Raw genomic sequence first — 18,537 nt, 5'->3', positions numbered from 1 at the left:
CACCTTTCTTATCAATTAAAGAGTTAAACACAGGTAATAACAATCATATATTAAGAGGGAAATACAGATAGAAAGCATTTTGTCCCTCCTGGAATGGGTCATGTTGGGAGGAATGCACAATCTAATATATTCCCCTGTACACAGGGGCCCCCCTGTCTTAAGTGCCTCGGGGCACTCTCAAGGCTTAATCCGGCCCTTCCAGGATTCCTGCTAACTCCTGCAAAAGGGGACAGGACAGCTGCTGTCTATTACTTTACCGCTCAACAGGTGCTACAGCAAGCAACAGTCCTCCTGCCACTGCTGCTGGACTGTGAGATGGGGCCCACTGGTGAATGCTGATTCTGCATGGCGAATCTTGTGAGTCTGACCCTGGCCCACCGGCTGTTTTCACACAGTGTAGCTTGAGCCCTGCGGCCTCTGGTCCCTGTAGACCACCTGAGAACACTCTATCTATCTATCTATCTATCTATCTATCTATCTATCTATCTATCTATCTATCTATCTATCTATCTATCCTGAAGCTGGTCTAACAAGCAGCGACACTCAGGAGACGGCTTTATCCAAAACCCCAGGGCTAACGCGATCAATAGGAGCCGGGTTGGAAGGCGTTCCTACCCCAGGGCTCCTCCACGCTTCCCGCTGTGCGGGTCTTCTTCCTTTAAAAGGGTATGTTTTTATTTCACCATTCACTTCATCACCTCGACAAAGGCGCGGTTGTGTCCTGAAACTTTGGCTTTTTGTGATGCAATAAATTTGCGTGTTTACACTTGTTTTGGATAAAGCCGTCTTCTGAATGCCGCTGCTTGTTAGACCAGCTTCAGTATACATTCACCTGTCAGGACGGCACCGGAGCAAATTGTGTGTGGGTGAGTGCCAATCCAAACACTATATACACTGCTAAAAAAAATAAAGGGAACACTAACATAACACATCCTAGATCTGAATGAATGAAATATTCTTATTAAATACTTTGTTCTTTACATAGTTGAATGTGCTGACAACAAAATCACACAAAAATTATCAATGGAAATCAAATTTATTAACCCATGGAGGTCTGGATTTGGAGTCACACTCAAAATTAAAGTGGAAAAACACACTACAGGCTGATCCAACTTTGATGTATTGTCCTTAAAACAAGTCAAAATGAGGCTCAGTAGTGTGTGTGGCCTCCACGTGCCTGTATGACCTCCCTACAACCCACAGAAGTGGCTCAGGTAGTGCAGCTCATCCAGGATGGCACATCAATGTTATCAATGGAAATCAAATTTATTAACCCATGGAGGTCTAGATTTGGAGTCACACTCAAAATTAAAGTGGAAAAACACACTAAAGGCTGATCCAACTTTGGTGTAATGTCCTTAAAACAAGTCAAAATGAGGCTCAGCAGTGTGTGTCGCCTCCACGTGCCTGTATGACCTCCCTACAATGCCTGGGCATGCTCCTGATGAGGTGGCGGATGGTCTCCTGAGGGATCTCCTCCCAGACCTGGACTAAAGCATCCGCCAACTCCTGGACAGTCTGTGGTGCACCGTGGCGCTGGTGGATGGAGCGAGACATGATGTCCCAGATGTGCTCAATTGGATTCAGGTCTGGGGAACGGGCGGGTCAGTCCATAGCATCAATGCCTTCATCTTGCAGGGACTGCTGACACACTCCAGCCACATGAGGTCTAACATTGTCTTGCATCAGGAGGAACCCAGGGCCAACTGCACCAGCATATGGTCTCACAAGGGGTCTGAGGATCTCATCTCGGTACCTAATGGCAGTCAGGCTACCTCTGGTGAGCACATGGAGGGCTGTGCGGCCCCCCAAAGAAATGCCACCCCACACCATTACTGACCCACTGCCAAACTGGTCATGCTGGATGATGTTGCAGGCAACAGAACGTTTTCCTTGGCGTCTCCAGACAGTGTCATGTCTGTCACATGTGCTCAGTGAGAACCTGCTTTCATCTGTGAAGAGCACAGGGCGCCAGTGGCGAATTTGCCAATCTTGGTGTTCTCTGGCAAATGCCAAACGTCCTGCACGGTGTTGGGCTGTAAGCACAATCCCCACCTGTGGACGTCGGGCCCTCATACCACCCTCATGGAGTCTGTTTCTGATCATTTGAGTAGACATATGCACATTTGTGGCTTGCTGGAGGTCATTATGCAGGGCTCTGACAGTGCTCCTCCTATTCCTCCTTGCACAAAGGCGGAGGTAGCGGTCCTGCTGCTGGGTTGTTGCCCTCCTACGGCCTCCTCCACGTCTCCTGATGTACTGGCCTGTCTCCTGGTAGCGCCTCCATGCTCTGGACACTACGCTGACAGACACAGCAAACCTTCTTGCCACAGCTCGCATTGATGTGCCATCCTGGATGAGCTGCAGTACTTGAGCCACTTGTGTGGGTTGTAGACTCCGTCTCATGCTACCACTAGAGTAAAAGCACCGCCAGCTTTCAAAAGTGACCAAAACATCAGCCAGGAAGCATAGGAGCTGAGAAGTGGTCTGTGGTGCCCACCTGCAGAACAACTCCTTTATTGGGGGTGTCTTGTTAATTGCCTATAATTTCTACCTGTTGTCTATTCCATTTGCACAACAGCATGTGAAATTGATTGTCAATCAGTGTTGCTTCCTAAGTGGACAGTTTGATTTCACAGAAGTGTGATTGACTTGGAGTTACATTGTGTTGTTTAAGTGTTCCCTTTATTTTTTTGAGCAGTGTATATATATATAGTCAATACATAAAGTTGCAATCGCAAATTGTATTACCACATCCACTGGGGTCCATGATCCTTCTCCAATCCAAAAATACATGTACTTTTTCAAGGAACGCACTCACCAGACTTCTCCAAATTGAAAATAAATGTTCACTAAAGTCGGGGAGACTTTGGGTAACAGTGATCACTATATGATCACATTTGACATCAGTTTCAGGAAACATAGCTACAGGGGTTCCACCAAAACTTTTAACTTTAGGAAGGCTAATTTCAGTATGCTTAGATGTGCACTTAACGACATAGAGTGTTAGGTTCTGTTTAATAACAAGAACACTTCAGAAATGTGGGATGTTTTAAAAGGGTTGCTGGATAGCAATATTCATAACTTTATTCCCATGGGCAGTAAACGCAGGAGTATTAAACTCAAACCGATGTGGCTTAACAAGAAGATTAAGGCAGAAATGGATAAAAAAAAGCGGGCTTTCAAAGCATTTAAATCTAATGGAAAGGAGGAGTCTTTCAAGTATTACAAGGAGTGTAATAAGAAATGCAAAAAAAAAAGCAATAAGAGCAGCTGAAATGTAAAATTAAAAGCAATAGAGAGTAAAACCAATCCTAAAAAGTTTTTTAAATACATAAACGGTAAAAGGTTAAAAAAGGAGACTATAGGTCCATTAAAAGATGAATTAGGAGAATTGATAAATGATGACGAAATAAAAGCGGAAATACTAAACAAATTCTTTTAATCAGTATTCACCAGTGAAGAACTGATGGTGGGAGTAGAGCATAACAATTGTGACAGTAATGATTCATGGTTAGATACTTGTTTAAGTGAAGAAGTAGTCCGGGAGAGACTAAGCAAACTTAAGATTAATAAATCACCTGGTCCTGATGGACTTCACCTGAGGGTTCTTATGGAGCTTAGTTCACAACTAGCACGACCCCTATACTTGATTTTCAATAGTTCAATTAGATCAGGCATGGTACCGAAGGATTGGCGTATAGCTGAGGTAGCGCCATTATTTAAAAAGGGATCCAAAAATCTTCCAGGAAACTACAGACCAGTTAGTTTAACATCTATATTGGGGAAAATATTGGAAGGAATTCTATGGGACGTCATACAGGAGTATCTAAACTCCGCTAGGATTATTAGCAAGAACTAGCATGGGTTTGTGAGGGACAGGTCATGTCAGACTAACTTAATTAGCTTCTACGAGGAAGTGAGCAATAATCTTGATCAAGGAAAAGCAGTGGATGTAGTCTTCCTAGATTTTGCAAAAGCCTTCGATACAGTTCCTCACAGGAGACTGATGATCAAATTAAAGGAGATTGGCCTAGGAAAAACTATTTGCACATGGATAAGCAGCTGGTTGGATAGCAGGGTACAGAGAGTAGTGGTCAACAGGAAGTCCTCAACCTGGTCCCCAGTAGTCAGCGGAATACCACAAGGGTCCGTACTTGGACCACTACTGTTCAACATATTTATCAGTGACCTAGAAATAGGCCTGGATAGCACAGTGTCAATCTTTGCAGATGATACTAAACTGTGTAAGGTAATTAATTCAGAATTGGATGTGGAGTCCTTGCAGAATGATCTTTCTAAACTTGAACGCTGGGCATCTAAATGGAAAATGAGGTTCAATACAGACAAATGCAAGGTTATGCATTTTGGGACTAAAAACAAACTTGCATCCTACATATTAAATAGGGAACGCCTAGGGGAAACAGAGTTGGAAAAAGATTTGGGGGTATTCATTGATAATAGGCTTAATAACCGTACACAATGTCAAAACGCAGTAAAGAAGGCAAGTAAGGTGCTAGCGTGCATAAAAAGGGGAATTGAGACAAGGGACTCGGATGTATTCATGCGGCTGTATAAGGCATTGGTACGTCCACACCTGGAATATTGTGTTCAGTTTTGAGCACCATTGTATAAAAAAGACATCAGTGAACTCAAAAGTGTTCAAAGGTGAGCTACTAAATTGAATAAAGGCCTAGAAGGACTGGACTATAAGGAAAGACTTACTAGGCTGAATATGTATACACTAGAAAAGAGGCGCCTAAGAGGAGATATTATTAATATCTTCAAATATGTAAAGGGACATCACAAAGAGTTATCAGAGGAATTATTTATTAAAAGAACACAGTTTAGGACACGGGGGCACTGCGACTGGAGGAGAGAAAGTTCCGAACGCAACCGAGGAAAGGGTTCTTCACTGTTAGGGCAATCAGGATGTGGAATTCCCTGCCTGGGAAGGTGGTAATGGCAGACTCTGTAATTGGATTTAAAAAAGGAATGGATAAATTTCTGAATGAAAAAGCTATCCAAGGTTATAATACTTAAGATATGAACGTGGTTAATCCGGGGGTAACATGAGTTATAGTAGCTAACTAGTCATAAAACATTATTTAGCAAGTATGCAGAATCATCATAACTTAAAACAGGTTGAACACGATGGGCAATTTGCCTCTATTCAACCTCAAATACTATGTTACTATGTTACTATGTTTATTCCAACCTCACATAATTACAGGGTCACGGTCAGACCGTGACCCTGTAATTATGTGAGGTTGGAATAAAGAACATTTATTTTCAATTTGGAGAAGTCTGGTGAGTGTGTTCCTTGAAAATAGTATATATATATATATATATATATATATATATATATATATATACTGTATATATATATATATATATATATATATATATTTATACAGAATATATACAGGTTGAGTATCCCTTATCCAAAATGCTTGGGACCAGAGGAATTTTGGATATCGGATTTTTCTGTATTTTGGAATAATTGCATACCATAACGAGATATTATGGTGATGGGACCTAAATCTAAGCACAGAATGCATTTATGTTTCATATATACCATATACTCACAGCCTGAAGGTCATTTTAGCCAATATTTTTTATAACTTTGTGCATTAAACAAAGTGTGTGTACATTCACAGAATTCATTTATGTGTCATATACACCTTATACACACAGTCTGAAGTTCATTTAATACAATATTTTTAATAACTTTGAGTATTAAACAAAGTTTGTGTACACTGAGCCATCAAAAAACAAAGGTTTCACTATCTCAGTCTCACTCAAAAAAGTCCGTATTTCGGAATATTCCGTATTTCGGAATATTTGGATATGGGATACTCAACCTGTATATATATATATATATATATATATTTATTTATTTATTTTTCTCTTCTTTTCAAGGGGTGGGGGCGAACTCCAACTTACCTCCGGGCGACTGGGATGAATTTACACCCCTGTTGAGGCCTTATATTACAAGCCAACACTAATTCATTCCAACATTTACTATGTCAACCCTAATTTTTGAATTAAATGAATAATGAGATGAAGGAGACATCAGGGTGGGACGGTATTTATTACATGTCTCTACCACTTCTTGTGTTTGAATGTTTGCAGGATGTTGTTTAAAATGTACCTTTTATATTATCTTGCTCTGTTGGCTAGGCTTCAGAAACTGTGAAAAGTTGTCATCTTTCCCTCTTAGTCTGGATACATGCACTTTCACTTTTTTTTACCTTTTCTGTATCCAACACTCTCCTCTTCTCCACACGACTATTCCAGTATTGTTTTATACCGCAATAAATATATTTTTGGGGAAAAATGCACCTATTAAGTGCAACTGGAACAGGGGTGGTGGAAAATGCATTATATGTAATATGCATTGGTGTAGCTGTCACCACAGCAGGGGCAGGGTCATGTTTTCAAGGACATCACAATGCATACACTTAACCGCGTAGTGCTGGCTTCTGCCCTTCGAACCAAGTTATTCCATATGGTATTGCTCTGTTTCAAAAACGGATCACTAGGATTGATGTAGCCTTCCAGCAGTGCTCCACATTTGTGGAAAAAGTAAAGAACTTATCATAAGAGTCCACAAAAAGATGTATACGAGATTGTTCTCTTCTGCTACACCCATCCCTACCTAGCATCCCAGTGTTACTGTGACTGCTCCTCTCCTCCCTTATCTTCCCTTCCCTTATCCTTTTATCTCCCTCTCTTGGTTTCCTGTCCTCCCTTCCACTCATTACCAAACCTTAAATACTCATCAGCTCTTTTATAGTTTCACCTTAGTCATGCAACGTCTCCATCTGCTGACCGTCTTCGTACTGCTGTCTGTTGGCCATTTGGGGCCATACTCTTTATCTGTCTGATTTTTGATTTTACAATGCCTACCTTAGCTTACTTTTGTATGTTCTCTATTGTATGCTCCTTATTTCCCCATTATTTATTTTATGCTCGTTTACTGTAACGTTTGACCTGGTTTGTTAAAACTGCTGATACAAATAAAAAGCAAAAAAAAAAAAAAGAGATGTATACAAAATGTATCTGTCAGATACAGCTGCTCTGCCTGACTGCAGTATAGCTGGATCTTTGGCATGTTTTGCCACACATGTACCTACAAATATGGCTAAACCTGAAAGATCCAGATATTCAGTATTCAGGCTAACCTGACAAATCTGACATCCCTTACTGCAAACCATATTTACCACACAAACAATTTCACCTCCCATAGCCCCCCATAACATATAGGTCTGGAACAGTGATCTTTTTGCACATGTAACACATATGCACATGTAAACCCACCATTTTGTGTCTGATTGTAAGAAAATTACTTAACCTTCAGCAAGCCCGCCTACATTATAGACAGACAGCCAATCAGAAGCGGTCTCTCATTGTGAATAATGAGAGATCGCTCCTGATTGACTGCATGTCTATAAAGAAGTCGGGCTTGTCACTTCCATTGATTTTTTTTCTTATCCAATAGATTACGTTAGATCAAGAGACGAATAGGAAGATGAAAAGACAATATAACAAGCACACTACAGAAAATATAGCAAATGTATTATAAAAACGCTACCAAGACTAATTAAAGAGATTGAAAGATAATATTTATTAATATACTGAGGAGGACATTATATTTAAATATTAAGGGCCACAGATAATATTTATTAATATGCTCACTGGGCACAGATAGTATTTATTAATATTCTAAATATTCTAACAGAATCAATATATTTAAATATACTAAGGTTGTACATCTATATGTATTAAATTAATAAACTAAGGGGGTCATTATATTAATTATTATAAAAAGGGAGCCATTGTATTGATTAATTTAATAAATGGGGCATTATATTATGATAAAATGGGCACAAATTCTGCTTATTGTTATTATTATTAGTAGTATTATTCATAAAGGGACACAGATAATAATTTTTACATTTTGGGTGCATATTAACTTTTATACTCCTGATGCCCACTGACCAGTTGTACCAGCAGCCCTAGGCAGGCAAGCCCACACAAGAGGACCAGGACCATTCCTAGTAGCTTGACCCATTCAAGAAGGGGGAAAGGTTTTTTGAAAAACTTTTTCTTAGTTTTAATATGCTAACAGACAGGATAGCTAAAATCACAATGGTTTGAACTCTCTCATTTGTCACAACCATCCTCTTTTTTTACACTGTTTTTTTATTTATTTGTTTTTCTGTGGTTGGTATAACCGCAAGTTCATAAAGCCAGCAGTCTGTATTTTTGATGTGTAATAGACAAGATGGGGATTTGCTGCGTGTCTCGTTAGAGAATGACAGTTTTGCAGTGATTTTCCCATGTTTTTGCATTAATAAATCTTTTTGTAACGATTGGAACTCATCCAATATCCCATCATAAGGCAGCAGTTTAACAGAATTGCTACTTGGTTCATTTCAACTGGAGTCTCTTTTTATTAAACATGAGTACTATCAATGCAATGAGGGGTATCCATATTAAATGTGGGGGATGATAATTCAGTGTTGAGTCTACCTGGAAGAAATGTGTCCTATATTTTAAATTACATTGTTGCTGAATTAATGTTGGGGCTGGTTGAGTTTAGGGATTATTACTTGGCTTTTCTCAAGGTGAATAGTCCTACTGTATTTCTTTTTCAAAAAGGGGCCCAACATTCCACGATCCAACCAAGTAACAAGCACCATCAGCAGCAGAAACTGAAAGCCGCGAGAATAAGTAAGAGAGATCAGCACAATATGCCAATCATACTAATTCTGACAGGAAGGACAGTACTGATTTTAGGGAACTGCCCCACACTTTATACTAACCACAGGAATAGTCGGGAGGTGTGCCCCTTGTCATAGTGCACAGACAATCCACCTCTGCAAGCAAACCTAACTCTTTTGAGGTGTGCAGTAGATAAGGGGTCAGATGTGGATGTGGGTTGTCTGTGCAAGGTCACCGCCACTCTACACAGAGTTCCTTCCCAAAGGGATAGCAGATGGGGGCGCGTGTATCACTCTCAAGAAATGGCTTGAGAGGAAGAAGCACTTTTGCAGTTCAGCAGAGCATTCTGTGAACATGTGACCACAGCCTAGCCTGTCAGCCTACCATTCTTTATATGGAGTTTTACAATGCGAACACATTTGCTTTCACACAGGGCCATCTTAACAGTAGTGTAGGCCCCTGGACACAGCAATGCACTGGGCCCCCTACCCATCCTTCAGAGGTAGGTGGTGGGGGATGCTATCAGTGGCAGCTTTGATGTCCCGTGGGAGGTAGGGGGTGCTCTATCTTCTGCTCAGCATGTAGGACCTGGACCTGCTAATTTTGCCTTTTCTGCACAGATGGGGCTAAACTGTAGAAGGGGGCTTGGACTGAATGAAGAAGCCCTGGTACATGACTTCCAGGGTGGTAGGGGGTGTTTAATACGTAGGGGAGGGGTGGATAGTGGAGTGGGCTTAATATTTGTTATTTTTTTGTGGGAGGGCAGCTTGCTTGACTGCAGATATCTCAAGTTCCTGAAAATATATTTCTTAGCTTTAATGGAATAAAACACTAGAGAGTCCCACCTTTCAGATGGTTCTGGGGACTTGGGGTTCAGAGTTCAGGAGCCAGAGCAATTCAACGAAAATCTAAAACTGCATATTAGGCGTGCGGAGCTGGAGCAGGGACCATCTGCTTGAAGGCTGATATCTCTGGTTCTGGACATAGTAGAGACAAGCTGCCAGTGTTCACTTTCACTGAAAGGGGAGAGTCACAGCTTTTGGATTATACCCTCGGAAAAACTCTAAGTCAGACAGAACCTGAGATATCTGGCTGGGAAGAGCAATTAACAGGCTTGGATGGTGACCACTGGTTTCACGTTGGATATCTCCGGTTCCCCAGGGCCAATTTTCAAAAATCTGGTACCCCTGGAAAGAGGGGACCCTCAGCTATCAGTCTAGGGCCCTTAAACTCCTGGGGCCCTTGGGCAAGAGCCCATTGAGCCCATACGAAAAGACGGCCCTGCTTTCACACACAATATGGATAGTGCTCCAGATAAGACAGAAAGCCTACCATAAGAGACTTCTTTTTTTGGAAGGCTTTTTGGAAAGTTTCAACCATCTTTGTGCCAAGTTTACTAAAATGGGACACACCAAGCCTGGCACTAGGGATGTACAAGCGGTGCCACACAGTGCAATGACTGGGGGGTGGCGCCATTGCTGCACCATGACACCTACATTTTGGCTTGCAGGGTTCCTGGAAAGCTGCTGTAGGGCCACTAGAATAGTCCTTCTTTCTGGTCCTAGCAGCCTTGGGGGCTGAGAATTGCCCTATTATGGGATTGGAACACAGTGGGACATACTGTTTAATTATATATTTATTTCATTTGGGATTTAATAGCTTAGATTCCATTTTTGGCATCCTAATCATTGTACAAACACAAGCTACTGTATACAGTAAGCTCAGATGCACTGTATTAATGTTTTATACATTTAAATTATATTAGTCACTCAGTGTTTTTCACTAGTGGAGCTGCAACAGATCAGGTGGGGGTGGGGAACAGCAGAGAGGGGTGGGGTGGCCAGAGAGGGTGTGGGGACGGACAGAGACTGAAGTGACCCTGTTAAACTAGGTTATAAATATTTTGCTATCTACCTTGACTATCCCCCTTAGATAGAAAACATAAAACATAATGTAGTCATTTATTAAAAAATGGTGATGTTTATAAAGTCAATTCTGTTTAAAGTGGAGTGTGCTAGTCCACATACTCCATGTTGCTGCTCCTCCTTCAGGGATGCTTCATTCTCTGTACCAAGATGGCCACAGAGGATTCAACTGAGTGGAGCCATCTTGAGACTGAGGGCGGGATACAGCAACACTAAAAATGCAAGCAAACCTCAGTAAATGCTGTTTTCTTATGTATGGCCGCTTACCACATATGCACCAAGCTCCGGAACGTGATACATTCCAGAGCCTGCATGCGGAGGGAAATGCCATATGCAGTTGGCGTTACCCTATAGAGCCCTATGGGCTTCTTTTCATCTTCCCCTGAAATGGATCCAGTCGGATCCTCTCAACAAACCTGCGGCATGTGCGTCATATGATGCAGACCCAGACAGTTATGAATCCTAAACCCCAAAGTCCCCACACCACAAAGGACAGCTCTTAATGGGAGAGCTGTCCTTTGCTAAAATTTTCATGCATACGGCATTAGTAAACGACTATATGCATGCAATGAGTGGTGAGATGCATTGCATTCAAAATGTGGTGCATCGTGTATCCTGCTCTATGTGAATGTGCCTCAGTGGAAACCAGTAGTCTTCCACTTAGCTCCAGTGAGACCTGCGATTACCTGCTGTTTTAGATGCTGTTCCAGTATCTTGCACCTCAATGACACCCCCATTCCACTGAAGCTCCGCTCCATCTACTAGTGTGTATAACAGTGAGTACGGCTGTACATGCTTTATCTTCAGCAAAACAACAACACTGGATAAATAACTGGGCTGTGTGTAGTTGTAAGGCATCTGCTGGTCTGTACAGTAACTCTGCTACATCCTCAAGCCTATACACACATATTTCCAGCAAACTCATCACATTTTTCTTTGCATGCCTTTTCAGAAATATTCAGGAATATACAGTATTTTGTGCATAGAATCAAAATGATCATAATTTGTAACTTATAAATAAAGATGATAAATATAGACAGAAGGGCCAATATTTACTAAGAATTCAAGTTTGTCCGATTGTGTTTTTTTTTCAAAGTCCCAATCCGGGAATTCACTAAGCACCAATCTCGGCAGTGTTTGGACTATTCGTAATGGTTTGATTATCAAAGTTCAGAAATACGAATGAATAGACCATCGGTCAAACACGGCTGTTATTTCATACAATACGGGCATTCACTATTCATTCGTATTTGGGTGTTAGTCTCTGAGTGCTCAAGTGCGGGTCTGTTTTTTTGCGATTCGTTAAAAAAAGCAGCAAAAAAATAGACCTGCTTTTTCCAGGCGAGATTGGATAATCATGCACGGATCAGTGAGATCTGTGCATGTTTATCTATGGGAAAGGGTCTGTTTACTCTAAAAACGTGGGAAAAAATTGCGTGGGGTCCCCCCTCCTAAGCATAACCAGCCTCGGGCTCTTTGAGCCGGTCCTGGTTGAAAAAATATGGGTAAAAAATTGACAGGGGTTCCCCCATATTTGATCAACCAGCACCGGGCTCTGCGCCTGGTCCTGGTGCAAAAAATACGGGGGACAAAAAGAGTAGGGGTCACCCGTATTTTTTGTACCAGCACCGGGCTCCACTAGCTGGACAGATAATGCCACAGCCGGGGGTCACTGTTATACAGCGCCCTGCGGCCGTGGCATTAAATACCCAACTATTCACCCCCGGCCGGGGTACCCTGGAGGAGTGGGGACCCCTTCAATCTAGGGGCCCCCCCCCAAGCCACCCAAAAGCCAGGGGTAAAGCCCGAGGCTGTCCTCCCCATCCAAGGGCTGCGGATGGGGGGCTGATAGGCTTAGCCTTGTAGAAAATGTAAGAATATTGTTTTTTTGCACAAGAACTACAAGTCCCAGCAGGCCTCCCCCACAAGCCGGTACTTGGAGAACCACAAGTACCAGCATGCGGGGGGGAAACGGGCCCGCTGGTACCTGTAGTTCTACTGAAAAAAAATACCCAAATAAAAACAGGACACAGACACCGTGAAAGTACAACTTTATTACATTCATTCCGACACACTTACCTATGTTGACACGCCGACTCTGGCCACGTCTTCGTCTGTCGACGTCTCCAAGTCGAATCCGGGGTACCTGAAAATAAAATTATACTCACCTAAATCCAGTGTGTCCTGTTCTTTTTTTTGTAATCCACGTACTCATCACATTTTTCTTTGCATGCATTTTCATAAATATTCAGGAATATACAGTATTTTGTGCATAGTATCAAAATGATCATAATTTGTAACTTATAAATAAAGATGATAAATATAGACAGAATGTGTGAGCGCATATTTTGATGCCATGATTGGCAGCTTTTATCATTTATCTAACTGGCCTCATAGGAGTTTAACCACAAACCAAGTGCCAATGATTACGTTGTTCTTGGACATGTCAACATGTGACATATTTCTTTTGCCCCAAGATTGTTCTGTCTGTATGACAGCACAAAAATGTATTACACTTGGTTGGGCTTCTTTTCATCTTTTCAACGGAATGTATGGGAGAATTAACTAAATTCCAAGGACTCCAGGAGAGAAGCACAACCTCCGGATCCTCTTCACTTTCCTGATGAAGTACTGTAGGTGGGACAGGGGCATAAATAATAAATTGTCACTCCCACTCAGGGGTGTTTTAAGAGAGGAGGGGGCCCGTGTGCAGACTCCGGATGGGCCCCCTCCTCTCCACAGCGCAACAGGCTCTGGCATCGAGCCGGTGTATACTGCACATGTGCAGGTCTCTGGAAACATGGCGCCCGCCATGGTTCTGGGGACAAATTTTTAACTGCGCATGTGCGGCGGCCATATTTGGATGGATTTTTGCCACAAATGCAGCGGCTGTAACGCTAGTCGTGGGACTCCGGAGAGGTAAGTATAAACAACATGGGTGCAGTGTGTGCAGTGTTGGCCTCCCTTGGACAACAGGGGCCTGTGTGCACCGCACACATTGCACCCATGATAGAAACTACTGCACGATACAACAAATCATGTTAGCCGGTCCACGAGCTCCGACTGGCTCATGGCCAGCTCTAAAGTCATAATATCACTGCAGCTCTGTCCCTCCGTGGCTGCCTGCTGGCCTGGCCTGCGATCCACACTGCTGTCACCTGGGCACTGAAGTCCCAGCCGCACCTCCCTTGATGATAGGACTGCTTGTGGTTTATTTGACTGGTGACAGAGGCATAGGTAATAACAGTTGACAATGATGATGCTGTGCCTTGAAGCTAGTATACTGGGATAGGTACATATTCAGTAGGGAACAACCTGTGGCATTTTTTGTTACCCGGGCAATATGGTGTAGTGCTATTTTGTGAGCTGTTAGGGTGGTGCAATGTGTTTTTATGTGGGTGAACTGGCTGGGTTAATGCTTTTGTGGGGGCACAGAGGCTGATATAATACTGATGTGCAGCCAGGGTCTTGATGTAATGTTTAACTCACAAACTGTATTATTGTAAAGTTCGGACAGAGTGTACATGAGAATAGGTTATGGGTAGTGGTGGGTTTTACTTACGGGCTGCAGGATCCGCCCCCACCCCACCTTCCCCCCTGAAAAATCCACCACTCTTCTGTGAGACATCAGGGAGGCCGATTATGCTTTTACTATAGCAGCCAATTCGGCAGCTGAGTCAAGCCCTAGCCAATGCCATTTTTCTGTGCATGCACCAGTTTTTATTGTGAATTTTTTTTCCTGTCCTATTTTTGTGCATGTTTAATGGATAGGGACTGAGCACCGAGACACTGGACTGCAGCATGTACAGTCCCCATAGTAAAAGACAAGAACCTCTGCTGGGAGTGGACATGACACATTGGGAACAACCCCAGTTCTTCATAAACACTGCCCATTCCCCGGCCAACTTCTCCACCCCTAAAACACCCCTTCATTGCCATATGCACCTTATGTTGGTACATGCTGCATTGAAGTGCATCACTCATAGGGATATATCTCCCAACAGTAACAGAATCAGGACAAAAGCCTTGATAATTGGTATGACAGAGTAGGATTTGTATGATTTATATGCTCTTAAAATGTACAGTTTGGAGCAGAGAATGGAAAGAGCGGACATGATAGAAACTTTCAAATATACCAAGGGTTTTAACAAAGTCCAGGAGGGAAACATTCTCCTAAGGAAGAGAAGTATTAGAACTCGAGGACATGCACTGAGACTGGAGGGAGGTAGGTTCAGGGGAAATCAAAGGAAACATTACTTCACAGAAAGGGTATTGTATAAGTGGAATAGCCTCTTGTCAGATGTAGTAGAGGGTAATTCAGTAGAGCAATTTAAACATGTTTGGTATAGGCATATGAATATCCTTACAAAGAACTAAGGATCATAAAGGGTTGAGATTACCTAAAGGAAAAAAAGGGGCAGACTGGATGGGCCAAGTGGATCTTAAATGGCATCAAATTCTATGTTTCTATGTCTATAAATTCACAAAGAGCTAGCGATATAACTTAGGCATGGAGTTGCTAGCTCTTTCTCACTTTAAAGACTGCATTCCCATGAATATTGGTTCAGCCCTTTTAATGGTTATCTGAAATGTGTGCCAGTGGTAGATATACATAAACAAGTAAATAAGTCCCTATTGAATTAAATGGAAGATTTATCATTTCAAATGTATCCTGTTCAACTAGTAACATTCTGTGAGCCATGCACTTACCATATCGTCTGCTGGTCCGCCATGCTCGGACGGCATAATGCAGAACCCCATCCATCCAGACTAAGAACCAGCTTATACAAAATCCCAACAAGAGTCCCAGCATCAGGTCAATCTCCTGCTTAGTTACATTGTCAGTGACAAAGTAATTCTCTGATGAGTCCACCACTGACTGGTCTCCGTCGTACGGGATGACATAATGAACGTGGTACCTGAGGAATTGGTGGGGTAACATGGAAAAGAGACAATTAGTCAAAGGAGACATGTAGACTGCTCATCTAATCACGTGCTAAATCAGTTCAGAGCATAATAAAGTATACAAACCTGCAAATGACTACATTTACCAAACAGATGATCCTAGACCTACAGTATATTATAAATAACATTGATAGTTAGTATTGTGCATATTCAGTAAAATCATAAAAAAAGATCATTATAAAATATAAAGATCTTTAACATGCATCTAAATTTATGCTAGTTATATATTAATGCAGATTTCTGACACTTTGCAAATAGCAAAAGCACAGCCATCTTTAGTAGGGGTGTGCACCATGCCATTTTTGCTGGATTTGGTTCTGATTCGTCAGCCATGTTTAGATTTGGATTTGCCAAACCGCCGTGACTGGCTTTGGATTTTTTTTTTATTTACAAAAAAAAAGCAAAGATCACTTAATTTGGGCCTTTTTTTTGTCCCTAGAGTATTATTAACCTCAATGACATTCATTTCCAGTCATTGTCAGACACTTTTGACCACCTTACAGCTCACAATATGGTTTTCATCTACTTTAGGCCAAAGTCTGCAGCAAGCTGGCTGGTTTACTAATCGACAGAGCAGCGACACAAACACACGGCAGTTTATAGCATAACTATAAAACACTGACGCACAGCAGTGAGAGAAATGAATGGTGGTGCAAGAATGAATTTTCCTTGGGCCCTTTCCACCCACCCTTATGTTGGATATTAAAAATGACATGCACAGTTTAACAAACTAAGCGCTCCAGCGTCAGGGACTGCAGCTTTTGTGGCTGAAGTGCTTAGTCTGTTTGGGCCCCCACAAAACAAGCTACCTATTGGCTTAAGACCACAGCTCTACAGTGGCTAGATGTCATTGTCATTGCCATCCTCATCCTCATCAGTGTGTATATCCTCCTCACACAATATTAATTTGTCCCTGCTGGAATCCACTATTACACAAGTCTGCTTACTGTGACGTAATTGCCGGGAAAGGTCTGCCTCATGGAATTTCCAGTTCATTTTGATGAACATCATCTTTTCCACATTTTTAGAAAGTAGCCTTCTACACCGATCGCTGACAAGGTTCCTGGCTGTGCTGAAAACTCTCTCCGAGTACACACTGAAGGGTGGGCAGCTTAAGTAATGCAAAGCCAGTTTGTACAACGCCCTCCAAATTGCCTTTTTTTCCTTCCAGTATTCGAAGGGACTTTATGACATGCCTATTTTTATGGTGTCATGAAAGTAATCCTCCACCATTCTTTGGATGGTGACTGTATCAGATGGAGTTATGGTAGAGGTGTCATAAATGCTGGGCAATCCATTTAGACCCAACCAGATGTCAAAATGTTGTGTTGACTTATTTGCATCACCACTAGGTCTTTTGGGAAAGATTAGTTTTTTACTTGCTGCTGTCGAAGAAACTGAAGGAGACGTTGTTGTGTCACCAATGGCGTAACTACTGCCCCCGCAGCCCTCGCGGTGGCTTGGGGGCGAGGGGGCACTGCCACTGCTTTAGCGCAGATTGACATGCGGATGAGCATCCGCATGTCAATCTGCTCTCACTAACCCTCCGCTGCTGCAATGAGAGACACGGAGGGCGCAGCGCGCACCTCTCCTGTGTCCCTCCTGGGTCTCCGGCGGGTCTAATAAAGGAAGTGCCATTCGTGAGCTCTGATTGGCTCACGAACCGGCACTTCCTTTAACAGACCCGCCGGAGACCCAGGAGGGACACAGGAGAGGCGCGCGCTGCGCCCTCCGTGTCCCTCCATCACAAAACAGCGGGGGAGCCAGGGGGAGGTGCACTGGGGGAGCATATGCGGCACAGGGGGAGGTGGCTTATGTGGCACTGAGGGGGCATATGTGGCACTAAGGGGGTATATTTGGCACTGGGGCATGTGAGTACTTGGCACTGTGGGGGAATATCTGGCACTGGGGGCATATGAGGCACTGGGGGGGTATATGTGTACCTGGCACATGGGGGGGCTATATTTGGCACTGGGGGCATGTGAGTACTTGGCACTGTGGGGGAATATCTGGCACTGGGGGCATATGTGGCACTGGGGGGGTATATGTGTACCTGGCACATGGAGGGGGCTATATTTGGCACTGGGGCATGTGAGTACTTGGCACTGTGGGGGAATATCTGGAACTAGGGGCATATGTGGCACTGGGGGGGGTATAAGTGTACCTGGCACATGGGGGGGGCTATATTTGGCACTGGGGGCATGTGAGTACTTGGCACTGTGGGGGAATATCTGGCACTGGGGGCATATGTGGTACTGGGGGAGTATATGTGTACCTGGCACATGGGGGGGGGCTATATTTGGCACTGGGGACTTGTGAGTACCTGGCACTGTGGGGGAATATCTGGCACTGGGGGCATATGTGGCAGTGGGAGCACAGCCCTAGCAACAAGCACTACCCCCTAGCAATGAGCATGACACCCAGTGCATGAAACCCCTGGCAACGAGCATGACACCCAGTGCATGAAACCCCTGGCAACGAGCATGACACCCTGAGCATGAAAACCCCTGGCACCGTGCATAGAACCATGAGCATGAAACCCCTGGCAACGAGCATGACACCCTGAGCATGAAAACCCCTGGCACCGTGCGTGGAACCAAGAGCATGAAACCCCTGGCAACGAGCAGGTAATTTAAAAGTAATTAGAAGCCTTACTGTAGGACTTAATATGTAATGGGCATTACGGTGTGGCATAATGTATCACAGACATTGCGGTGTGTGTCATAATGTGTCACAGGCATTACGGTGTGTGGCATACTAAATCACGGGCATTGTGGTATAATGTCTCAGGGGCATTGCAGTGTGTGGCATAATGTATCACGGACATTGCGGTGTGTGTCATAATGTGTCAGGCATTACGGTGTGTTGTATACTATATCACGGGCATTGTGGTATGTGGTATAATGTCTCAGGGTCA

At 43.2% G+C, this 18,537-nt stretch overlaps 1 protein-coding gene across 3 annotated transcripts in view; it reads right to left on the bottom strand.

The window, feature by feature from the left end:
- Positions 1-18,537, bottom strand: part of TMEM240 (transmembrane protein 240) — a 238,512-nt gene that overhangs the window by 84,136 nt on the left and 135,839 nt on the right. For all 3 annotated transcript variants that reach the window (XM_063943013.1, XM_063943014.1, XM_063943012.1), the window contains one exon: positions 15,366-15,574. In XM_063943013.1, coding sequence (XP_063799083.1) covers positions 15,366-15,574 — 209 coding nt within the window. The remainder of the gene's footprint in view (positions 1-15,365; positions 15,575-18,537) is intronic.

This window comes from Pseudophryne corroboree, chromosome 10 (genome assembly GCF_028390025.1).
Source record: "Pseudophryne corroboree isolate aPseCor3 chromosome 10, aPseCor3.hap2, whole genome shotgun sequence".
In the NCBI taxonomy this organism is placed as follows: domain Eukaryota; kingdom Metazoa; phylum Chordata; class Amphibia; order Anura; family Myobatrachidae; genus Pseudophryne; species Pseudophryne corroboree.
The sequence above is the reverse complement of the archived record's forward strand: the minus strand, read 5'-3'. Positions and strand labels throughout refer to the sequence as shown.